Below are 25,936 nucleotides of genomic sequence, written 5' to 3'. Positions count from 1 at the left end.
CCATCTCCAGAACTGTTCTCATTTTGGAAAACAAACTCTGTGCCCGTGAAACAATAACTCCCCATTCCTTTCTCCCCTCAGCCCCTGGCAACCACCATTCTGCTTTCTGTCTCAATGAGAGTAATTATCCTAGGGACCTCATATACAATGAATCATACCGTATTTGTCCTTTTGTGACGGACTTATTTCACTTAGCATAATGTCCTCAAGCTTTATCGTTGTTGTAGTGGTTTTCCTTCCTTTTTGAAGATGCATACTTTTCAACGCCCTATTTTATTTTAACCCCAAGCATGTGTGAAATATTCACCCACCAACACATGAATTAGTTCTCTAGTCCCTTTACTGAGAAGTCATTCATGCATTTGTCCGGCCACCCATCCATCGTCTTCCCTCCCTCCTTCCTTGATTACATGTTACCTGCCAGACATTGGGCTAATGACTAGAGATACAAAGAATACCTCTATCTACTCCCCACCCCAAACTTGTATTCTCTGAGGAAGAAGGACTCAAACAATTAAATTACTAAGCAGTATCAGTGAAACGGTAATTGTGTGTTTAAAGTTCCATGAGATAGAGGAAACACAGCAAATCTGCATGAGAGCCAGGGAAGGCTTCGCTGAAGAGGTAGCACTTGAGGTGGCCTTTGTGTGGTAGCCTTAGAGATGACTAAGGGGAGGAAAGACGTTTCAGAAAAGAGGACCAGCAGAGCAGTGGCTGGGAGACTTGGCTATACAGACAGGCAGTCTAGTTGGGTAATTATCAGTTTAGACTCTGAAATCAGACTGTTCAGATCCTGGCTTTGAGGATGCATGAGCCAGGTGGGAAATTTACTTTCTCTTTTGGTGTCTTAATTTCCTTGTTTCTAAATGGGAATAATGATAGTACTTTTCTAATAGTGTTGTTATGAGAGTTAAATGCATTGACAGATAAAGTGCTTAGAATAGGGCCAGGTACAGAATATACACTCTGTAGGTATTAGCTATTATTGCTACTGAAATGTTTAGAGGAACATTAAGTCCTTAGGTCTACCTGAAGTAGGCTATCACCTGTGTATTGTGTTTGCATTTGAAGGTTGCAGCTAGACCTTGGAGATTGGTTGGGTGGATCCGAGTGGTAAAGAGGATTCAAGTATCCACAAATGTCTGACCTCTAAGCTTTCTTGTATTCAGATGCTTGAATACCTCAATTTGTACCTGAGTTTCCTTAAATTTTCTTAAAGTCGGAATAATTTCTTAAAAATTACAAAAACAATGGAACATAAAAAAGTGTAAAATAAAAATCTGTAATGTCACCCTCCTAACAGAGTAACTGTTTCCTTTTTATTTTCACTTTATTTCTGTAGAAATATGCATAAAACTAGAGTTGTAATTACATATATACATAATTATATATATATATACACATATACACACAATTTTGTATTTTGCTATTTATTTATGTATCTCTCTTTTTGCCGGCCTATCTGTCTATCTACCAATCTATCTAATTTTTTAGCCGCGCTGTGCGGCATGCGGGATCTTAGTTCTCCCTGACCAGGGATCAAACCCGTGCCTCCTGCAGTGGAAGCGTGGAGTCCTAACCACTGGACCGCCAGGGAGTTCCCCTGTATTTTGCTTTTTAAAATGAATATTCTTTGAGAAACTTTCCCTCATGGTTCTATTTTAAAAAATTTTTCTTGTAAAAGAATGCATAGTTTTCCTTTGCATTCATGTACTGTAGTTTTCTTAGTCATTCTGCTATTCATGGTATTATAGATGATTCTGTAATATAGATATTTGTGCTCCTAATTTTTTTTCTACCGTGGGATTTTCTCTTTTTGATAAATTTCTAGGGTTAAGGTTACTAGGTCGAAGAATTTCAGCCTTTTGAGGCGCTTAGTTAAGTATAGCCATTTGGATCTTCACATCCCCAACATCACTAGCATAGTTCCTGTGTCATGTTCACTACAGATGTTCTTATTGTCTTTTAAGGTTTGCTGATTAGGAGATTTAAAATAACACCTTAAACTTGCTTGAATTTGCCATTCTTTCCCCCTCCTAGCGAAGATGCGTATTTTGTCATATGCTTGTTCTCCTGTGTGACTTGTTCATTCACTTCCTTCTCTGGTTGTGTTCATGTTTTTTTCCAGTGCAAATGTGAATCATTAATTCACTGTAAATATAAGCTTTGTGTTGAAAAAAAAATTCAGGTGCAGGGATCACAACTCTTTCCCAGCCCTGCAGTAGCGAGGCTCTCATCCGTGCCACTGCATTTCTGGAGAGGGAGAAAGAGACACCAGTGCTTGCCATGTGCCAGCTCTGCTGGGGTCACGATGGCCAAGAGTCTGGACTCTCCACTGGCCTTGCTTTTCAGCTGCTTTTTATTGTGAGCAGAAAAATAGAGCGGCTGTCCATTATCTCAGCTCTAACAGTGTGCTCACTTCATTTACAGGGTCTCTCTTACTCCTCATGTCCCATACAGACACACCTGGTACAGAGCCAGCATACAGTAGGCAACTTGTTTTCGTGTGTCATAGATCAGGGGTTGGAATGGACCTTCCCTGACATTCTTCTGCCTACTCTAGTCCCCTGCACAGCATCCCTCCTCAACTGTTCCTTGATTACCTCCGGCGATGGGAGGTTCAGTGTCTCACAAAGACAGACCTTGGGCTCAAGGTGAGATAGATCTGGGTTTGAATTTCTGTTTGACCAGTGGATAAAAGACTTACTGTTTCTAAACCTTATTTGCTTCATTATCTGAATAATCAATATTGTAATATTACATCTCTACCTAATATAGATGTGATGAGGATTAGAAGAAATAATAAAAATCGAGTCTAGATCCCTGTTCCTCACACACAGTAGTGTTGAATAAATGTTACTTGTGAATATTATCTCCACTTACTACTACAAGGCATTTCCTTAAACTTTTGCCATTACATCTGATTTTATGAATCCAAAATATTTTTTATATCCGTTAATTAGAATTTTGCTTAATTGGCAAAGAAGCTGCAGCACCCAGAGTGACTTGGAATTTTGAGCATATTCTTCCATCATGGAGGTGTTGGATAGGCATTGTCTTTGAGCTGATTCCAGCTTGGGCCATGATCCCAGCTGCTGGGCTGGACAGTGCTGTAATGCATCCAGGTTGACCCCTTCTTGATTTTCAAAGTCTGATTTTACAGACCCCTTGTTTGTCTCTCTTCCCTTTCCTGGCTGGTGTTCCTGCCCTGGCACCCCCAGTAGAGGATGGACAAAAACATTTAGAGGAAACAAAACTCTCTTCCACTTATTAGTTACCTGTTCTCTTCCACAGAAAATAGCGTACTAAAGGGAGGGCTAAGGTAGAGGTCATGCTTCCAAGTGCATAGTCATATGCCCAGCCCTAAATGTTGCTTTGGTATTGTAGAGTGAGCCAGTACCAGGGTGGTCGGGGCATTAGTTAGGCTGTACCGACTCTTCTTATTCCTAGACTTCAGCATTTCAGTATTCTTGCTTTAGCTTGCTGAGACTATCATTGACGATCTGAGACCTCCTCAAAGTCTCATGTGATTTAAGCAGGTAGCTTTTACCCTCAGGGAACCAGTGTCACTGGTGTTCGTACTCTTAGGATGACTCTTAGGACTGTGATGTTCGTCTTTGTCTAACCCAGCTCACTGTGCTCTGTAGAGAATAACTTGGTGGGAACTGCCCCCCACCCCAGCCGCCGTCTCGGGAAGTTCTTCCCATTAAGTGTCCATTTCAATTTTAAAAATAAAATATTAGGGAATTTAATGAATTTCAGAGACAGCGCTGATGCGTTGGTGAATAAGATTTTAAGCAGTGGTCTCTGAGGAGCTGGTTGGAGGGGAGGATTAACAAAATTTAAAAAGCAAATCCCGGGTTATAGGTTATGTGTGGAGAGGGGTGATGTTTAAGGTATTTTAACAGACAGTGTGGACATGGACCCAATGGAAGACACTGGAGGCCCCCAGGTGTGCCAGGCACTTACATGTACTTGTTGTATACTGAGAAGATTGGGGGCACTGGAAGAGGGGTGGGAGGTAAGGAGACAGGCATTCAGTGGGCTTGGGCCACTGACTCTTTCCAGTTCGTGTGGAAGTATTTCAGTATTTGAAACAAGCAGGGTGGCTGTACAAGTGAGGTACTGATGGGGGCTGGCAGCATGAGGGGGTGGGAGCAGCATCTGAATCACCTTTGACAGGTGTTCAGAGGTGTTAGATCCATTCCTTGCTTGCCTTCCTTTATCTCAGTGCTTAGGGGACCTTTGTGGTGCTGACCCTGTTGACCTCTTGGTAGGCACTCGGAACGTGTCACATTAGACTTTAGGGTTCTCTGTTTGGAAAGCACTGAGACACATTGCTTTAATTAGAAAACACTACACGTGGCGGGCACCGTCCCTGTCTTCATGGGGTTCCCAATCTTCACCAGTGGCTTCAAGTTTTTCCTGCCCCTGGACTCTAGGAATTTGTCCATAGGAAATCATTACAAGGATGTTTGCTATACAGTGAAAAGCTGGGCAAAATCTAAATGTCCAGCCATGGGGAAATAGTCAAATAATGGTATATCCGTGACATGGAATACTATACCTCTTAAAATTCATGAATACAAAGGATATTTCAGGACTCAGGAAAATGCTGAATGTAAAATGTTCGGTGGACAATAAAAGAACCCGAAACTATAGGGAATAATAATAATAATGTTACTAGTACAAGGATGTACATCAAAATGCATTGTTAGCACTGACTATTGTTTGGAGGGCTGTGGGTAAAGTTAATTTTCTCCTATGTATGTTTCTGAATGTTCCACTTTTTTGGTCATCTGTGGGTATTAACTTTATAATTAGAAGCGTTCCATAAATATTATATTTCTTAAATCCAGTTTAGAGTTTAACAAGTTATTTGTATAATCAGCGACTGAGTATTTTGAATATAAACTTGGAGAAACACTTTTGGAGGTTGTGTTTATCGCCTGTAAAGGAAGCTGCTGACTTGGTGGGATAAAAATAAGAGCCTAGGTCAGCCTCGCGATGCGGGGGCCCCAGCTCCCCCGGCTTCCAGACTGCAAGGGTTCCAAGAGGCCCTAATACGCTTGTTGAAAGGCTCTCCTTGGCTTCTTATTAATGTCCCTCGCTGAGCCGTGCTCTGCTCTGCTGGCTAACCTTGTCAGAAGGTTACCCGTGGCTCTCCAGGTCTCAGCTAATTTTAAACCCAGTGTGCCGGCCAGTGCAGTGGCGTGGCATTGCGCTGCGGGGAAACGAACACTCCCTGGAAGACACGGCTGGGGAAAGATGAGCCGAGTCCCTGGGTTTTCCTCCTCCTCCTGTAAGTGACCAGGCACGCTGAACAAGCAAAGAGAGCTGGGATAATAATGAGAGCTTTTATGGTAAAAATCAGGACTATTAAAGATCTTTTAGCAGTGGCAATCAATGCTGGTTGATAATTGCACGGTGTGATGTGTCCTGCATGAGCTGTGTGAATTCTGACCACATGAGCAGGAGCGAGCTGGATGAGGTCCTCTCTTCCCGGAACTAGACTGACTGTTTTTAAAGCAGAATGAAACTGCCTCTCATTTCACTATTTATTTGGTGTTCTTCTAAATTTGTAGAGCTCAAACTCTGCTGGTAGTACGTTCCTTTTCTGAAGTTTTTACTGATTTGATTGGGAGAGAGCTAGTTTTTCTTAAAAGCTAAAAAATAAAACACACAGAATCTGCCTGTCTGCATGTCTGTTAGCTGCTGTTGGCTGCCACTAAGATTGTCATTTTAAGTACCTCCTTTTTTAAACATTTGCAATAGATAGAGTCCTGTTTAGAGTACTGCTGTGCCATATAAGGCTTGTAACCCTGATATTTTAACATGAAACATAAATCAGTAACTGCAAAATAACATGACATTGGGGAACCTTTCTCCATCTAAGTTAACTTAAAAACAAACAACCAACCAACCAGAGAATCCTTTTTCTCCCCCCTTTTGGATTTTATTTTTTTAAATCTTCTTTCTCTTTTAACACCTTCAGGCTGGGAATCTAAGGTGCCTATTAGAGTTAGCCGTCTTCCCCTGCCAGAGCATTCACAGCGTCTCTCACATGTAAGAGATTACAATGGGAAACTTCACCCACCCGGTTCACTGCCTGGTCTGGGGTTTACCTGCCCAGCTGGAAGAAGGGCATCTTTCCTAATAGCTGGGTCCCTATCTACTCTCTTATGAAACAGTTGCGAGAAGCCAATTAAAAAGGCATGGTGTGTGGAGTAAACCAAGATGAAAGCACAATGGATGGAGATTCAATAACCTGCTAACTCCCTGTAGTGATTGAAGTTAACTTTGTTTGAAGTACCCAGGCTGGGTCAGACCACATCAAGCCAGCAGTGTTCCTGCAAGAGGATAGCACAGGAGTGAACTGTAATTTTATTTTAGGGAAAAAAAATACATAAATGCTTTTTATTGGCCTTTTCTGTTTTGAAGGTCTGTCCCTCCTTCACTAGGCCTAATTAGCTCTGTCATGTTTGGATTTAATTTTGAGAAAATTAAAGCTGAGTAATATCAGGAATTTGTTGAATGGGAATACTTGTTAAAATCTTCACTGACCCAAATCTGACTTTTATAAATAGTATTAAATAAGCAAACTTTAAAAAAACCCCAAACAAACCCATCCCCCTCTTGCCTTAAAATAATGTTTTTAAAAGCACATTCAACATACTTAAGAATAATATATAAGCTACCCTGGATTGGATGCTAAATGAATGAGTTATTGCAGGGGCTGTAGTGGTGATGTTAGGAGTATACTTATGAATTTAAAGTACATTTTGTAAAGCCCAGTTCCTCTTCGACACAGACTCAAATGTCTGCTTTTCTTCTCCTGGTTCTCTCTTTCTCACCTTTCCCCTCCTGCGCTTGGCCTGCACGCCTGCCTGGTGTGGGCCCGCTGTTATTTTTGTGGTAACCTGACACTTTGGCCAGCAATCGCAGCCCCCAGGTCCCTGGGGGGTGAACTTGCTGTGAGCTGAAAAGGCAGGCTCCAGATCTGATCTCCCAGGTGGAGCAGCTGCTGCAGCAGGGCTGGGGGATGCCACAGACTGGGGAGGAGGGGTGTGTGTCACCAGTTCAGCCCTCGGATTGTGGCTTGTCAGGCAACAGGCCCTACCTTGAGATGGGGGGCCAGTAGAGGCCAGCTAGTCAGGGGTTTTGGAGACTGGAGGAAGGTTTTAAGCTACTACGTTTTTTTCATTTCATTCTGTGGGTCTGGTCTAGAGTATGCCTGAGGCTGTCTTTGTGATTCCTTAGACAAGGATGAGTTTCTTAATAGTCACGAAGATTGTATTAATATTTTATGTTAAACTAAAGCGAACAATTTTATCAAGCTGGGGTAGGGACGAGGTACAGAAATGAATGGGACAGAGCCCCTGTCTTCTGGAAATCTGCAGTATAGCAGGAATGACAGATATATAAGAAGTAGGTATTAATTATAGTTGTGTACGTTCATTCAGCAATTATTTGAGGACCTTCAGCGTGTCAGGCACAGCTCAAGACGTGTGCACACATACCCACTGATCTGTAAACATACAGATTAAGTAATGTATATAATGGTTGCCGAGGATTGAGACATCTATACTTACATGGATCATCTCGTTTAATCTTTCAACAGGTATGTAATGTTAATTCTCATTTTGCTTTGTACCTGCATGCGCACGCACACACACACACACACACAACACCCTGAGACACAGCTAACAAGTGGAGAACTCAAAATTAAAACCTCTGGGATTCTAAAGGCTTATATACTCTTTATATACACATATTTTTAACTGTTTGGCCATATAGACTCTCCAGATGCACAGTGTCCTCCCTGGAATTGCAGGGGTGCCCACAAAGGAAAGCACTTAGCAAACATTTTTGGAGTTCCAACAATTCATCTGATAGTGAGAGACGTTAAACATAGGAATGCCAAGGGACTTACCGATCAGCTGGAAACAGTATCTTAAGAGAAATTACAGTGAAGCGTACCAAGTATGATGTTGGAAGTTTGCTTGAGGTGCTATGAGGACATGGAAGTGACTTCTCCTAGTGGAGGAATCTGCCAAGGCTTCCCAGAGGAGAGGTTGGTGGCTTTGGTCTTGAAAGGACCAGTAGACATTCATTAGATGGAATTGCTGGTGAGAGAAGCAGCTGAGCAGAGGGGCCCAGGTGGCTGAGGGGGTGAAGTAGGCAGCCTGCTGTGTCTGGGCACCTTGGAGTGGTCTCTGGCTGGAATGTGGGGGACTGCACAGGTGCCTGAGAAGCAGGCTGGGGGCAGGTGGTCAAGGCCATGGGTGCCCTGTTATGCAGTTAGGTCCTGGAGGGTGTGGGCCTCTGCTGAAAGATTTAAAGTGAGCATAGGATAAAAGTCATATTTGCATTTTGGGAAGACTCTGTCTGAAGAATAGCACAGGAGAAGCTGACTAAAAATATATGAGCTGGAGATTCTGATTCAGTACTTCTGGCATCAGGGCTGAGATCTGTATTTTTAAGAAGCCATCTATGTACTTCCCAGGGTTGGGAACCTGGCAGAACTAGGTTGTTGGTAGTGGTGGTGTTTGGGGACATAGGGGACAGCCCACCTCAGGGAGGTGTGAAGAGGTCCTGCCTGTGAGACGGGAGCAAAGTTAGTGGGGGTGGAGAGGAGTGGAGGGGATGCAGTTGAGAGATGAGGGGCCGAGTGGACATTCTTGGTGACGAGTTGCATGGGAAGGGATGGGAGAAGCCTGAGATGATGGCCCTCCTTTGGGTGCTGATTCAGCGAGGTTCTCTGAGGAGCAGAATCCCTCAGAGGGAGCCTGAGGGATTGGGTTCCCTCACCCAGGGCCTGGGAAACCCTTTTTGGATTTTCTTGGGCGATTTTAGAGACAGATCCTTAATATAGAAACGTGACTTGGAAGGTGTCAGTGCCCGGTATGCCAGGTCTGTGTGTCTGTGAGGGTTTGGGTTTGTTTGCTTTGTCTTTGGGCCTTTTAGCCTCTCAAGTCTCGCCCTGTAAGTAAAGTCCTCATTAGTCGTTTGGACTGAGCAGGCATCAACACCGTGAATGTCCGAGACGGGGAGGGCTTTAGCGGCAGTTCACAGGTGTAATTGGAAATGGTGTAAATGTAATTGGAAATGCATTTTGATTAGAGAGAGGAGTTCCTTGTTCCTCTACCAGGGTTAGGAGAATCCGCAGGAGGAAGAGATCCTGGAAGGAAATACATATCTCTCCCCTTTATTATTATTTTTTTTCTAAAGAGACTCACTCCTCCTTTGTGCGTGTGTGCGTGTGCTGGGGAGGTGTAGAAATATTGATTGAATCAAGCTGTGGCCTTTTGCCTTTTTTGCTTGATACGACTGCCTCATTTGCTGGGGTGGGGAGCGTTGGGGATGAGGAGGGAGGAGTCCGGTGGCGGGTGTCATGACCAGAGTCCGCTTTCCTTCAGAGCACCTTGAGCCTTGCAGAAGTGAAGCAGATGTTTCGCCTGATTTCAGAGTTGGGTACCTCAGCTTTTCTGTCGATGCCTCTCTTTGCCTGGGTTTCTTGCCCCACTACATGCCCTGACGCGCTTATGGACTGCTTAGAGCTGGTGTTGTGCACACAGTAGGTGCTCAAGTAATATTTGTTAATTTGAATGACTGGTGTATTGTCTAAGGGGGAACAATACTTATTCTGCCTCAGCCAGTTTCCTGCCAAGATTCTTTCTCCTGATGAAGTCGCACTGGGTATAAAACAAGGACCGGTTTTCCATTTGGAGGGCAGGGATGGGGGCGAGGGTGAGGCTTTAATTGGCCCCTGAATTTGCATCCCTCTCAGTGTAAGACCAGTTTTGCAGCTGCTCTATCCCTGTATCATCATTAAATGGCAGATGTGTTTCTCATTGGAGGGGTGGGGGCTCAGTTGTATCAGTGACGCTGGGAACGGGTAGACATTTGTGAACAAGCAGTGTCATACATTTTTGGTTTGTTGATACACTTGCTCTCATTGCCATTTGCACGTTGGCCATGTGCACACATGTGTCACTGTGTAAGCATAGCAGTCTAGTCCCCACGTTGGGTTCAGGATGACCGCGCTATCCGCGAGGAACCAGGGAAATACGTGGAACCCTCCACGACCAACTCTGAGAGCATTTATTGGAAGAGCTGAGTGACTGGGCACCAACAGAGTGAATCCTGTGGTTCTAGGCTGTTTAAACAAGCACACCTGTATAAACGGTCATTGTCTTTTTGTGCATTAAAAGGCCTTTATAAATTTGGAACGCTTCAGGGATGAGCCACACTGTAACACTTGAATTTATCTAGAGAACTCTTTTGGACCACACCACACTGAAAATGCTTTTTTCTAAATGTCGGTTCATTGGTTTATTTATTTATTTTTGGCTGTGTTGGGTCTTTGTTTTTGTGCGAGGGCTTTCTCTAGTTGTGGCAAGCGGGGGCCCCTCTTCTTCATCGCGTTGCGCGGACCTCTCACTATCGTGGCCTCTCTTGTTGCGGAGCACAGGCTCCAGACGCGCAGGCTCAGTAGTTGTGGCTCACGGGCCTAGTTGCTCCACGGCATGTGGGATCTTCCCAGACCGGGGCTTGAACCCGTGTCCCCTGCATTGGCAGGCAGATTCTCAACCACTACGCCACCAGGGAAGCCCTGAAAATGCTTTTGATTAAACAATTTGGATTCCAAATTTATAAAATTGCCGGTTCTTCATCCTTTATCCCCCCAAATACACACATACACTAACACACACACCCCCCTTTAGGAGTTGCTTGCATACTCCTGATATTGCTGGCGTTTTCTTGTTGCCTTTGAATGAAACAACCCAAACTTTTTGTTGCTGTGTGTGTGGCCCCTTGTGGTCTGGCTCAGTTTACCTTTTGTTTTCTTGCTTTGTCTTTTCTTCACCACATCCCCTTCACAGATACCCATCTCTGCACAGGCCTCCCTGAGCTTTCTCATAATTGGCCTCGTAAGTCCTGCTCAGACTTCAAGACCAGCCTAAGCATCACCTCCCATGAGGCCCTTGTTGACCTGAGAGACAGAATCAGCTCCTGTTTCTGTGCTCCAACAGCACTTAGTTCATTCCTCTTTTGACATATTATATTCATGCACTTGTTCATTCATTTCTTCACCCGTGGGTTCATTATTTTAGGCACCCTTTGGGTCATTATTTTTGGGGAGCACTGACTGTGTGCCAGACCTTCATTAAATGCCAAGGACAGGAAAATGACTAAAGGCATGGACCTAAGCCTTAAAGATCTCACAAACCCCCAGGGTTGACAGCCACAGAGACGGATCATTCCTGTGCAGTGAGTGAGAGGGTTCATTTGTCCTGGGGAGCGAAGGTGCTTTCTGCAGGAACATGGCGGGAGTGGCTTCCCAACGAGTGGCTTGAAGTCTTGAAGGATAATTAACCTACTTCTGTGTCTCCCTGCTGGAAGGGTGCTCCTTGAGGGCAGGGAGGGGAGCATGTTTATTTCCTCTCTCTAGTGCCTGGCACATGGGTGGGGAGACATGGGATGGGGGGTTTCAATAAATCTTTGATCATATTGAATTGAAACAGATAATAAAAAGAAAACAGAAATTATTTCCCCTTCGTGATTCTGCCCTGTCCTGTTTCACAGTGAATTTAAGGCAGCTTGCAAGGCTGTAGAAGAGCACAAATTAAGAAGCAGGGAAAGAAGGAAGAAAAAGAAGAGGATTGAGGCAGGGACCTCAAAAAGCGGGTTTGGGAATGAAACCAAACTTGCCAACCATATAACCACCGTGCTCTGTCTGAGGGGCCTGCCAGTGGGGCTTAGTGCTCTTTGGCAGTGAGTGAGGAAGCCTAGTCGGGTGAACACGAGGTGAAAAACACGTGGTGTTTTGTTGGTTATTGAACTTTCCATTGGGACCTTTGTAAAGAGCAATCTGTGTAATGTGATGAAGGACATACTCAACTTCTTGGAGTACATCCAGTGACTAATTCATGGGATGTTTCTGGGTATGCTGATGGTATCACGTAAAAGCATAATTCAATAAAAGCAGTTTATCTGGAGCTCCTGGAATACACTTTCTCTCAGATAACTGTGGAATCACTATGGGACTGGAACAGATAGTTCTACCTGCTGTTCAGTCTGTCCCTCTTTTTTATCCAGTGTCCTAATTCTACATGCCACTGCCTTTGGTCCTAGAGGTCACACAAGCTCTGTTTCTGCTCCCAAGGAGTTTGATGATCATGTGTTGGGACTCAGAAAATACTCATGTATGATATGGGATCAGTATCTCTATGATCAGATGCATTAGAAATGGGTATTTAAAGTAAGATGGGCCAGACCAACACTCACACAAAAATGTAAACATATGATTTGTGATGGTTGAGAGGATGGAAAGGAACAACATTTGTCGCCGTGTATCGTGTTCTTGGTTACCCTAAGTTGGCAGGAAAGAGGAGTTTTTTCCTTCTGGGCATGTTGGAGCCTAAATTTTGGATTCTCTGATGCGGTGATGATGATAGTCTCATGGATCCATTGGGTCTTTAGAGAGCATTTGAATGCCACTGTACCCAGCTGAAGACTCTCAGCAGAGCTTGGTCCTCACAGTTCAGCACTTTCAAATGCCATCTTTTTCCAGTTTTCCTTGTCGATTGGCTTATGACCCAAGCAGAAGTCAGCCCTGGATTTACCTGTTGCTGCTTTCACCCAGCATGCTGTGTAATAATCCAGGGTAGACGGAGGCATGGCTAGAATGGGGGAAGCATCCTAAATCATAGAAACTGGAGAAGGCAGCCCAGGGCCGTTTCTCTGTGTAGAGTGGAGAGGGCCACTCCTAATGCAGCAGAATTAGGATTCCGCATCAGCCAAAGGAGCTGCATCCGGGCAGCTCAGCTGCTGGGACTTGGAGTCAGTCCAGAGCCAACACATCATTAAGTTGGCCGGCAATGAGCTGTGTAACACTGAGTGAGTCTCCACCAGCTTTTGTAAGAAGGATGGTGCCTTCTTACAACAAACGCCCCACCCCATGTCTCCCCACCCACGTGCCTACAGACTTGCCACCTAGGGAACAGCACCTTGATTGCATGAGGCCCATTTGTTTGGCATTCCTTCTGACCTGGGGCTGAGATGGACTCTTTTGCAATGCTTGTCTTAGGATCTGACCAAACGCAGCATATGTGTTTATCTGATGTGCTGGTAGCTTTTAAAATATGAACTGTCAGGATGTCCCTGGTGGTCCAGTAGTTAAGACGCCGTGCTTCTACTCTAGGGGGCACAGGTTCGATCCCTGGTTGGGGAACTAAGATCCTACGGGCCGCACGGTGTGGCCAAAAATAAAAAATAAAAAAAGTAAAACTGGGGCTTCCCTGGTGGCACAGTGGTTAGGAATACACCTGCCAGCACAGGGTACACGGGTTCAAGCCCTGGTCTGGGAGGATCCCACATGCCGTGGATCAACTAAGCCCACGTGCCACAACTACTGAGCCTTGGCTCTAGAGCCCGTGAGCCACAACTATGAGCCTGAGTGCCACAACTACTGAAGCCCGCGCGCCTAGAGCCCGTGCTCCGCAACAAGAGAAGCCACCACAATGAAGCCCGTGCACTGCAATGAAGAGTGGGCCCCGCTCCCCGCAACTGGGGAGAGCCTGCGCGCAGCAATGAAGACAGCCAAAAATAAATAAATTTAAAAAAAAGTAAAATAAAATATGAACTGTGTACTTTTGATTTTTAATTTGTACTCATTGTCATGTAAAATTCTGAGGCATCATGATAGGCTGATGGTGAATCTCACCACCTAAGAAAGTAACATTTCCCATGACTTAGTGACTAAAGAGTATTTTTTTCCTGGTATTTGTTTTCTTTGTTTAAGCATTAGGATTGGTGAGTCTACTTGAAATGTGTGTTCACTCTACAGACCTTTTGGAATGGAGGAGTTAGTTTGGGGTGTTTTCTTTGACTGTTATTCCTGGGAAAGGGCTTAGGAATGTTCCTTTTGAAATGCTACTTACTGCTAACTCTGTGGCATTGTTTTCTTTTTTCCCTCTTAGAGCATTAAAGAAGCTTCTGTTTCTGGCTTTGAAACGTGTTTCCCAAGGTTAAACAACCCACCTTCCAGGGATCCATGACTTGGGCTACAGGTCATGTCATCCAGCTTACGCTCCCCTTACAGGTGCACTGTTCTTGATAGCAAGTCTTCTCTTGGAATGGTCAGATGGCATAGATTGCCTGGACCCGAGTGTATGGCCTTGTCTTTTTGAAGGAGCCTACTGATGGAGAGCAGTGATTAAGCTTGCCTGGTGGTGGTGAAGAGGAAAGGAAGAGACAGGAATTTCTGTTCTTAATGGCTAACACATTCATTAAGGGGATGGGGAAGGTGATTCCCTCAAAGGCTGGTAATACAGAACCACATGGCATGAAATCAATCAGAGCCTTTCTCGAGCTGTCACCTGGGCAAGTACTTGGAGCTGATGGAGCAGAGAATTAATCAGGGAATCTCAGGAGGGTAATGCTAAGACCTCTGATGGGGTGCTCAGCATCGGGGTCTTGGTGAAGAGGTACTGGCTTGTTGATGGATCCTGTTGATAGAGAAGTGATTTTCGAAAAGGAGAAGGTGTAATTATCTGCTCCTTCCTGCTGAAATTAGAGGGAACCTATTGGCAGTTGGAGTGTATGACACTAAGGCTCACTGGCTGATACTACACAGCAGACGTTCCGTCTCTCTGGAGACTGCCTTCAAAACCAGGCTGCCGATCCTCACCTGTATTTCTCAGGCCACTTGTTAGCAAGTTTGGCTAGCCTCTGAAATGGTAGGAAAATAACAGCTCTCCCCATTTACATATGCAAAAGCGGTGAACCATCATTAGTGTCTGACATTCCTCCCAAGTACCCAGGGAGGTGAGTCAGTATCATAACTATTCATTAGGAATTCATTAGACTGTGCTTCATGGTGTCAGTTGTGGACAGAGCTGAGAATTCAGCACTGCCTACATTCTCTCCCTTTCGAATCCAGCCTCCAGCTCACTGTCTAGTGAGGATGTAGTTTGAGTCCAGTATTCCCATGGAACGTGCATTCTATCTGGAGCAATGACTATTAAGCATATGTGACTTCGGTCAACTTATTTAGGCCTCTGGACCTCATAAGGTAGGAATAATACCCAGTGCGGGCAGTGCAGTTACTAAATACGATCCTGTAGGTCAGCAGTCCCCAACCTTTTCAGCATTAGGGACCGGTTTCGTGGAAGACAGTTTTTCCACGGACCGGGGTGGGGCGGTGATGGTTCAGGCGGTAATGCGAGCGATGGGGAGCGGTGGGGAGCGGCAGATGAAGCTTTGCTCTCTCGCTGGCTGCTCACCTCCTGCTGTGTGGCCCAGTTCCTAACAGGCTGTGGACTGGTACTGGTATGCGGCCCGGGGGTTGGGGACCCCTGTCCTAGAAGACCCAAACCATATTTGTCCCTTTAACACAAAGGGCTCTTGGTTGTCTGTAATCGTGATTAATAAATAAGAAGTGGAATCAGACAGCTAACTCATGGTTATCCAAACTGTGCTTGGCATAAGTCTGTCCTCTTACATCTTCTTGGTTTGCTGATTTCCTTTGGGGCTCTTATTATTCATTAGAACCTTGGCCAGAGTCAGAGTGAGGAATGGGAAAGGAGCTGAAACTCTGACCCTTCTCATGGAAAGCTTGGGTGATAAGTTCAGTCATGTTGTTATCAAAGAATGTTCACATCATTTGGTTGTTGGTTCATTTTTTCTTTCTTTGAATATTTATTATGCCAAGTACTGTGCTAGCACAGGGGATACCTATGGTGACTGTAGTAGTCCTTGCCCTCAAGGACATTGGGATGTGGATGGGGGGAGTGATAACAAACCAACTTAATCTAAGATCTCTTATAGGTAGTCTTTGGAAACACAGGTGATGAATGATGAAGTTGGTTTCCTTCAGTGTTAACGGTGGAAACTGAGGCACATGGCGGATACTGTGTGGTCCAGGGTTACTCGGGTAGAGGCAGAGTCCTAACTTCCAGTCCACCTCTTTTCTTGTTGCCTCACAGAGTATGAAGATATTGGCTAAGATAAGCTTTATGGATTTTTTTGTTTTAGATCCTCACGTTCAGTGACGTTTCCCTAATCATGAGGGTTAGTTTAAACTAATACTTTTATTTAAGAGCTCTTAAATCACCAGTAAGTGGGTGAGATGCTTACATTATGAGAAACCCACAGGAATTAATATAAAGGGAGCAGCGATTCCTGTGTCCTGTGTCATACCCCTTGTGCATACGTTCCTTGGATAGAGTTGGTGTCAGAAGCACCTGCATTGACCATCTAACCTCCTTCTTCCCCTAGACTTTTAAATCAAAATATGTACTGGTTGAATACTATATATGTGTGTGTGTGTGTGTGTGTGTGTGTGTATGTGTGTATGTGTGTATATATATATAGGTGTGTATATATATATATATATATATATATATACACACACACACACACATATATATGTATAATGTTCATCATATAAGATGTCATTCCAATGTGCTCATGTTACCTGTCTTGAAATGTAAGTGGGTAATCCTGAAAGAGTGATTCATTTAGGCAGTGTGGCTATTAGCAGGAATGTTTGGGTCACTGGTAACATTTCTTTTTGGAGTTTATTCCAGTGTGGCTGGGAAGAGTTTCAGGAAAAAAGGAGGTTTTAGAAAAGTGTTAATGTTGGAAACTGAGGCACATGGGGGCTACGTGATATATAGTACATTTTCAACCAACAACATTTTCCCTTCTCTCTTTTGTTTTAGGCATTCGTTTAGATTTAGGGTTATTCCCCTCAACGAAACTTCCCAGAAGAATATGAAAACTATTGATTGTGTGCATTATAAGTGCAGGCGTTTGTTACCAATTTAAATTTTCCATTTAGGCATCTGAAGACCTTAAGGAAGAGGATCCTTTAAACTTATTTCCCAAAGGGAGCCATTAGGGAAGCTCCTTCATTTCTTTACCATCCCATTATCAGTAGGTGTTTGGGCATCACAAGGTCCATGCCACTGTCTAGAGATGATGGACTTGAAAACGTCATCTGTTCATGGTTTTTCAGATGATAGAGCACCTTCATTCATTATCTCACTAAATCTTTATGGAAACTCCATGGGGTAGAGTCCCTCCACTACTTAATGATTTTTCTGCACTGGGGTTGCATTTAATTTATTATTTTCATTTTATAAATTAAAACCTGAGCCTCTAGAGATTACCTAATTTAGTCTGGGCTGCGTGGCTAATGGGTGAGACAGGTTTGGAATCCAGATCAGTTTGAATCTTAATACCATACACCCCACCCCCCACCTCCGCTGCCTCCTCCACCCCCGCTGCCCCACAATGCTATGTTCTTCATTTACTGAAGTGAGTGAAAGTTGGCTCCCTTGCTCAAAGGATGTATGAGGCGGTGAGGACATCAGCTCTGCAGGCACAGATATTCTGTGCGTATATCACTTGATTAGATCTTATTGTTGGTAATAAGCAGGTGCTTGTTATTGTACATTCAGAAGCCAGGTAGATCGGGTGGTAGTTAACTAATTCCACACATTTTTAGGATGCTCCTAATGTGTGGCTGATTCTCTCAGAGCCACTAGATACAAGGATGGTTTCCAGGATGAGGTGGATTTTGAGCTGGGCTGGAAGGGAACTGAGGGATGGAATTTGGTATCCAGTACAGGGAGCTTTTCTCAGCCAGTCCTAGTCTTGTGATTGGAAACTCTGCCCATACAAGGCCTCATCTTACAATTGGGTTGTAAAACCAAGGGCCTGTAGAAGTCTGTGGATTATGTATCTGGTAGCTTCTGGGGCTGTGTCCTGGCCCTTGTCCAGAGTAGGTAATTCCATCCTGCTGAGCTCCAGTTCACCAAATGCAAGAGCCTGGACACGGAGTTCTTCTTCCCTTTGCAATAAATGAATAAAAACATGTGAGCATTTAGAGCAGCGCCTGTGGTTCCTAAGTGGATGGATCAATTGATGCTAGTTAATATTGCATTCCCCAACAACCAAGGAGTTGTGACCCTTAGCTTTAGAGGTAACTTGAAGGGGTTGTCTGCAAGACTCTGCTGCCTGTCTTATGAGGCCATCTACCACTTGTTGAACTAACAGGAAATTTTTCCTTATGTTGAGCCATAATCTTCTTTGGAACTTCTACAAAGCAGGTCTAACACCCTCCCTGTGTGTAACACCTTCAGAAGTTGTTTGGTGTCTGAGGACATTAAGCTTGGCAGTTATGATTCAGAAAGATCTTACCAGTTTTGAGCCACTGGCTAAGGCTAAAAATAATGGAATTTAATAGAATAGATATAAATTCCTGATTTTAGCTCCTAACCCAATTGATCAAGAGTCGGGATTCAGGAACAGCACTTGGAGGGTGGGAGCTTAGAAGTTTTATGGATCCTGAGTCTACCTCTGAGTGTCATTTATTGAAGGTTGTGACAAACTGGGCTGGGCAAGAGGGATGATGTGAATTGTGTCTAGTCTGGAACATGGTCAGGAGACTGGGGGCTGCTCTGGTCATACCTAAATGGGTGTCTTCGGGGAGATTTGCTTCCCCAAGGCATGGATAGACCTCAAGGCTGAATGATTAGAAGTTAACCAGGAGATGGGTTTTAGCTCGATAGATGGAAGAATTTCAACATGTTAGTACAAAGGAGGTGATACTGGGAAGGTAGTGGGTTCTTTGTTATTGTTATTGGTGATGTTCATGCATAGACTGACCAGTTAATGAGATGTGTCAGAGGGGACCTCAGCTATTGAATTAGGGTTGTTGTGTTTTGGTCTGGAGACTCTGAGGCTTTCAATTATATGGTAATGTTTTTTTAGTCAAATAAAGTTCCCCTGGTCCCCTGGATTCCATCCCTCTACCATAGTGGTTGAGCGCTGGACACAGTTTAATCTTAAAATGTGGCTCTCTGGAGTGAAGTCTTACTGCTGTGAGCTGCCTGGAGCTGAGGAATTGGCCTGTGTTTTTGTATGTGTCTGGTTGTGTTCGTTTTGTTTTGTTTAGTTTTGGGGTAAGGTGGAGAGGGAGAGGGTGAATGGCTAGTCACCGCTCAAAGAGTTCACACATATTCTTATAATTTCTCTAATAAACCTCTTTGGAGCTAGACTCTAGGGTAGCGTGCAGTTCAGCTTGGATTTTGTAAGACTCTTAGATCCCAACCAAGGAAAAAAATGTAATAATTTGAGAATTCAAAGGCCCACACTGCAGGCATTGTAGAGTTCATCTGGGGGTCAGTCACAAAACCCTTTCTTGTGGCATAATTTATATCTTTAACATTTGGCAGTTTTAAAATTCCTGTGTCAGTGTACATGTGTTGGTAAGAAGTAGTAAATATTTTGCTGACAAGTTCTTTGAAAGATGGATCAGTGGCAGCGTTCAAAGGCAGATAACCTGAGGGTTTCCTTTATCCAGGTGCTGCCAAATCTAAAGAGCTGTCAGGATGCGGAGCCAAAAGCACCCATTGGTTATACCATTTATTGTGTAATGTTCCTGTGCCTCAGACTTTCTGCACCTGGGATCTGTAGATATACACAGCAGGGGAAGGCAGGGGAAAAGGGTTCAGTTGGGAGAGAGAAGGAAAGGTCTGGCTCTCAGAGGTGCTGGCTCTCAGAGGTGACTGCCCTGGGATACAGAGCAGTGCCTGGTACCTAGTAGGGCTGCCTGCATCTGCTTCCCTCCTGGCCGCCTTTGTTGTGATGTTGCATGGACTTGAGGCAGCGGAAGGGGGTGGAATGGTGGTCGCACTAAGCTCTCCATACTCAGGCCCTGCGCCTCCCCTCTTCCAGTCAATCCCCAGGAGGAATTCTTATCCCCTTTTTGGGGAAGGCTTTGAATAAATGATCTGATGCCTTTTCAACAAAGGCATATTGATATGTTAGTGTGCAGACAGCAAGGGGTACTGGATTAGATCATTTTCACATTGGTGTTTGTGCCACTTTGACATTTGTTTGGAATGACCATAGGTTACATGCATAATTTAAGGAGAATAAATCTTTGAGAAAGATTTCTTTTGGTTCTGTAATCTTTAGTGCTACAGAAAAATAAACGAAAGCCTCCCGCACAGTTTTCCTGTGATCAGGAATTCCAAGGAGGCTACCAGACGAAGTGCCTCATGTGGGTGTGAAACATTTCTTCAGATGTGCTGGCCGCTTGCAGTTGTTGCAGGGAAGGCAGGAATTGGGGACAACTTGGTTCCAGCTTCAGGGTTACAATCTAGAAGCTGAGAGTGGCAAAGTGACCTGACTTGTACAGTGTAAAAAGCCCTGCGGATAAATGCTATAGAATAGCAGGTCCAGGTCTGCTGGCATTGCTGTTTGTAGAATGAGTATTTGTGATAAAATAATCTCCCTCCTTCTGTCTGCCATTCTGCCGCCATCTTGCTTCTTGGTGATCCCAGTGACAAATTCTCGGATGGTTTGACATTTTAGAGTTATCGTGCTAATTGCCACAGTGAGGTAGACGCCGTTTGTTTTACTTTATTTTCTTTTAAGCAACTTGTTCTGCTCTGGAGATTTGATTATCATCGAGCCAAGTGCTCCTGGTAGATAGTAGGTACTTAGCAAATTTTGCATGATTCATTGTGAACTTGCAATTCAGAGTGAGTACTGTTCGCAGATGAAAATTTCCTCTCATCTGTGAAGATTATCCAGCTTCTGCCTGCTGTTTTCTTTCTGTTCCTAACGTGATACATAGGAACAAAAGACACTTGGATCTCAGAATTCCATATTCTCTCCTAGGAGTTATCCTCCAAGCAGAGCTGGTGACTGAAAAGTCTGCGGTAGAACCAGCGAGAGCAGTATGTTGACGGTTACCGTGTCCTTATACTATCTTTTGATTTCTCTCTTAGGTTTATTTTCTTGAAAAGGCTCCAGGCTTCGGCTTGGAAAATCCAACCGCCAAAATTGAGCCCAGCAGCTGGAGCGGCAGTGAGAGCCCTGCCGAAAACATGGAAAGGATGAGTGACTCTGCAGATAAGCCCATTGACAATGATGCAGAAGGGGTCTGGAGCCCCGACATTGAGCAGAGCTTTCAGGAAGCCTTGGCTATCTATCCACCGTGTGGGAGGAGGAAAATCATCTTATCCGATGAAGGCAAGATGTATGGTAAGTGATTTGAAATGCTCCTTTGAAATGCTGCAACCTGCTTTTGTGGTAAGGGGTCAACGTAGCTAGCCTTCTACTGAGATCCATTCCTTGTATTGGGTTGAATGATCTTTGTACAATTTTAGTTGGCCATCCAAGGGACTGAATCTCAACTGAAGAGGAGAGTCAGTAAAGGACCTCTGGGAAATCATTCCCTGGAGTTTCTTCTTCTTCTTCATATCAAAAGCTCTCGAGGACCAGATAGGAACAGAGGTAGTTGCAGTGGCATATGCAGACACCAAAAGTGGGGACTAATTCTTCTGAATGCACGCCCCATGAAAAGGAAGTGCTGCTGCCTAGCTCCAGATAACTGACTGAAGCTCCGTAGAAATGGGGCCTCGTGCTGCCAAATCTAGCAAGATACATGTTTATATATGAAATGTACTCATTTTTAAAAGCCAGCATTTTTTTTTTAAACACAACCCTGTATAGGCCATATAAAACATGCCCAGGGACTTGATCAGACCTTTGAACCACCAGTTTGCTGCGTTGTTGCCAATTTGCAGTTGAATGGCCAGACAAGGCACTGACCCCCAGGCTACTCTGACCAGTCTCCCTTTCCACATGGGGACCCCTCACAGTGCACTCAAAACTCCAAGAGCACCCAAGAGGATGAGACCAGTTGACCAGATGGCTGGGGATGCCAAAGGTGGCAGCAAGCACCACCCATCCACTAGTCTGGGGCTTGCACACTGGGTTTGGACCTTCCCTGCACCTGCTGTAAAGGCTTCCAGCTGCTGACCTGTACTTTCTGCCTGCTTACCTTTTGGGAAGCAGATGGCAGGTGGTTGCAGATACATTCTGCTTGTCTAATTGGGCACGTTAAGTTGACAGTTTGCACTGTGGCTGAGTCTAAAGAGATGCAAACAAATAACCTAAACTCAAAGAGAACCGGCTCAGCAGCCTAGCGGAGCTTGTTAACTTATCATGGGAGTGATTTATTTCTAAATAATTTGAAAGCTTTTCCATAATAGGGTGTTGTACCTTTAATACCGCACCTCCTTTATCAGGAGCCGTAGGAGGCTGCAGCTCAAACTAGCACCCACTGCTGAGGAGAAAGCAGATGGTGGTGCAGCTGCCACCAGCTGTGCCCCCCACCCTGCCCTACCCCTCTCCAATTTGGATGATGTAATGGAAACAAGGAAAATTTTGCTTTCTGCAGCATTCGAGTCTCTCTCCCTTGGCCAGTCGGTGTCACACACACAGGAGAGAAAGAGAACGTAAACCTTCAGTATTTGTTTTATGTTCTCATGTGATCCTTCGTAGCCAAAGAAGCTTCTTCGTGTCTGGTGAAATGGACTCAAGATGAAACATCTCAGCTGCTGTGGGTAGAAAGTTTCAGGGCCTTCGATTTTCTGTGTGCTTGTATCTTTCCTGGGCTACCCTTCCTCAGCCTGGCTATTTGCTTTCAGGGTCTTGTTTTCATACCTAAAAATACAACTTCCCCATTTTAAAGGCAAAGAAAAGCACTTTAATCTTTGAGCCTTCTTTGAAGCTGATTTTATTAGGAGTAGTGAAGGTGGCTTCGGGCCATTCTACCTTGTACCAACACCCATTTGTTTACCCAGAGATTGTTTTAATCTAAAATACTGGCCTAGTGTTGGACATGCTGGTGGGAAGGACTACTGCCTTTCATTTCTCACTGGGAATATGGGAAAGGAACTGTCCCTTTAGGAAGCAGGTTTTTGGGCTAGGAATAAGAACATAATTCAAAGCTGGAGTTATTCTTTTCAACTCCAGTTTTGTTTTGTTTTTTTCCATTGATTTTACTTTTTAGGTGGCAGCCATGGTAGATTGAACTAATTTTTTTTGTGAAAATAATTTGTGAAAGAATTCTTGTTGGTATTTGGGGGTCAAAGGCAGCAGACTAGGAAAAAGAATTGTGAGAAGCTTTGGATTTGAGCCGTCTACCCACAGTGAACTTGAACAATCCTACCCCTTGGTGTGTGTCTGAGTTTTCTCCCCTGTACAAAACGAGGGTAGAGTAGATGATATCCGTGGTCCTTGGGGCGTATATGTTGTATGACGCTGGATTTTGTGACTTGTACTTCAGTAAGAGTGATCAGTCTGTTGACAAATGTGGTGCTGGTTGTGGAGCATGTCTTTAATACTGAAAGTAATCAGATTCTGAGTGCTTCCTGAGAGCGTGTGTTCTTGACGCATAGATTCTTTTTTTCCTGAAATCCACGTTACATTTATTGACTGTGTTGGTGACCAACCTGATTTAAAATTGGGCAGTCATTTTGAGCGAGTAGCATTAGGAATTACAACTGCAAGGTCATGTGTCCTGGTTAGGGGTGCAAGAGATGGATTTGCTGCAGTGGCCCTGAAGCCATCCCCATGTCTAGGCCACTGCCTTGGAGAGAAAACATCCCCTTCAACTCCCTCTCTTTGGCCAGCGTGGAGGAGCTTTGCTTGTACTGCTGCTTTGGAAGGGAAACATGGTGGTTATCAGGGCTATGGGAGATGGAGACTGGATCCCTTCAGAGAAGCTTGCCCAGGTGCCTGAGAGCTGCACGGGACCTGCCTGTAACTTTGAGGGCGAGAGACGGTTGATTTGGGAGCTTCCACAGTGAGGCCCCAGCCACTCGGGAATTGAGTCATGTGAGCAGTGTGGGACCAGAGCTACTGTTCCTTGGCTTCCAGCCTGTTCCCCATCTTACCACACGTGAATCAGGACACAAACCAGACCAGGAGTCGAGGTTTCTGAAGGTCCTAAGAGCATGCTTTTTCTCTTAAGCATTTTGGAAATGAAAACATTGAAAGCATTTTGGATTCCATGGAGTAAAATCAAAATAATTTAATGCCTTCTAGTGAGATACCAAGTGTTTTTGACTTGAGGGGGTTATTCTGGTGTTTCTGAGCATCTGTAGAGTATTGTGATGTCACTAATCCTGAGCCTTTGGAGAAGCAAGGTCAAGTGCAGTGCTGATTTATTTTGGTAATGAAGTCTCCTCCGTGGTTGATAGTGGGGCAAATGCGATCTTATAGAGGGGGAAAATGGAAAGCTCTCTTTACTTTGAGGTTTGGGCCATTAGAAAAGATGGCTTAATTTTCCCTATGCTACCTGGGTTGGTGGAGAGGCCAAGCCTTTATGTGGCTGGTCTCCACGTGGACAGATTATTTCTGCTTGCGGTACCCTATGGGTAGGCAGTTGTTCTTAGGGATTATTAGAAGGAGGGTGAGACTTCTTTGACTGTTCTTAAGAGGTTACAAGCTCACTCCCTCTCTTCTCTGTGTTTTCTTTTTCCTTTCTTTTTCGTACTTTTACATTGCTGTGTGTCTCTTTCTCTGTGGAGCAAGCTGTGGAGTAGTTAGCAGGAGGACAAGATGGCAGAGATGTTCTTGATCAGCAGAGTTGTCTGGAATTGAATTTCACAGGAGCAGGTCACAGCTTAAAACAAGACAGAACAAAACAGTGAATCATGGGAATGTCTGGATGTGTTTTCTATTGCACTTGAAAACCCTAGTCAGGCAGTGTGGTCAAATATCTCTCATAATCAAGTTAGGGACCGGAGCTAACATTCACTGGCTGCTTGCCTCAGAGACACGCAGTGTAGCACCTTAAAGTTTGAACTTTGGAATTGATATGAAGCCTGGCCCTACCTCTTCTAGACATCAGACTCCGGGCAAGTTGCTCTTCCTCTCTGTGCCTCCATTTCTTCAACTGCAAGAGAGATTTAGATAGATCTTCCTTCACAGGATCGTTATAAGAATTAAATGAACTTGTGGTTTGGGATCCTCCTACCACGCTTGAACAGTGTCTGGCATACAGTGTCTTAATCAGTGTTTCTGAAGTGAAAATAAAGAAGTGCTGTCTGCCAATAGCTGGGTTAAAGGCTTTACATAAAACTTCCGTCTCATGCTCACAACAACATTTTGAGGTGGGTATTGTGATTCCCACTTTATAGATGAGGAAGCTGAGTCTAAAAGGGATAAAGTGGCTTGTGCATGACCAGTATAAATGGTATAGCTGGATGCTTTCAAAACCAGCTCTGTCTGACTCCCAAACCCGGACTCTTTCCACTGTGCTTTCATTCCTTCCTTGCTGGAGGTCATTATAAGTGAATTCGACAAGTCAGCATTGAGAGTACCGCCTGTATTCCGGCCTCATACTAGGGGTTGTCAGGGATACAGCAACGAGCCAGACAGACAAGTCCCTGCCCTCATGGAGCCATCACAAGTTCATTTGCAGGAAGCACTGACCTGAGGTTAGGGCTGTGTGCCAGAGCTTTCTGGGAAGTCTGAGACCCCTTTGAAGATGTTCACCTTCCACTTAGCCTTTTGAAGCCTGTTCTTGGCCACCAGTGTCCAGGGCACCTGGCCCAATGCTGGCAGGAAGAAAGCTTCTCAAATATCGCAGCGGGGAGGATCCTAGATCATAAGGCTGGCCTTGGTGGTGGCCAGAAAGATGTCTGGAAGATTCTGGTGCCCTAGGATCCTACAGGCAGCTTGGGCAGAGCAATTGCTGGACAATTGATTTCTCCTTTTGTGAGCAGATATCTTCAGGGTCCTTGCTTAGGAGAGCTCCAGGGGTGCCCCCACTTTCTTGCTGGGTTGCTAGGCCTACTGGTCAGCCCTAGAGAGCTGAGTTGTGAGGCATAGAAAAGTTGAGGAGGAAGGTATCGCTGGGCCAGTCCTCCCTGGCTGGTCTTCCCCAGTTGCTGACCTGAGCCCTCCCAACCAGGGGAGCACAGGAGTCGGACTTGCCTCTTTTGCTTACTTCATAGAAGTACCAGATAGAGGAGAGAGGGGGCTGCTTCAGTGAGGTGGTGGCAGAACTGACAAGGGGACATCAGAAGGAGTGCACACAAGCAGGCACAGGTGT

General features: G+C 44.7%; 1 protein-coding gene across 1 annotated transcript in view; it reads left to right on the top strand.

The window, feature by feature from the left end:
- The window catches only part of TEAD1 (TEA domain transcription factor 1), a gene marked incomplete at its 5' end in the record, with an annotated part of 262,701 nt that overhangs the window by 62,936 nt on the left and 173,829 nt on the right, over positions 1–25,936 (top strand). Inside the window, one exon of the mRNA XM_079929549.1 lies at positions 20,814–21,069. Coding sequence (XP_079785675.1) covers positions 20,814–21,069 — 256 coding nt within the window. The remainder of the gene's footprint in view (positions 1–20,813; positions 21,070–25,936) is intronic.

The sequence above is a fragment of the Stenella coeruleoalba genome (assembly GCF_951394435.1).
Source record: "Stenella coeruleoalba genome assembly, chromosome: 8".
Taxonomy (NCBI): Eukaryota; Metazoa; Chordata; class Mammalia; order Artiodactyla; family Delphinidae; genus Stenella; species Stenella coeruleoalba.
This window is presented reverse-complemented; position numbering and strand designations above follow the sequence as displayed.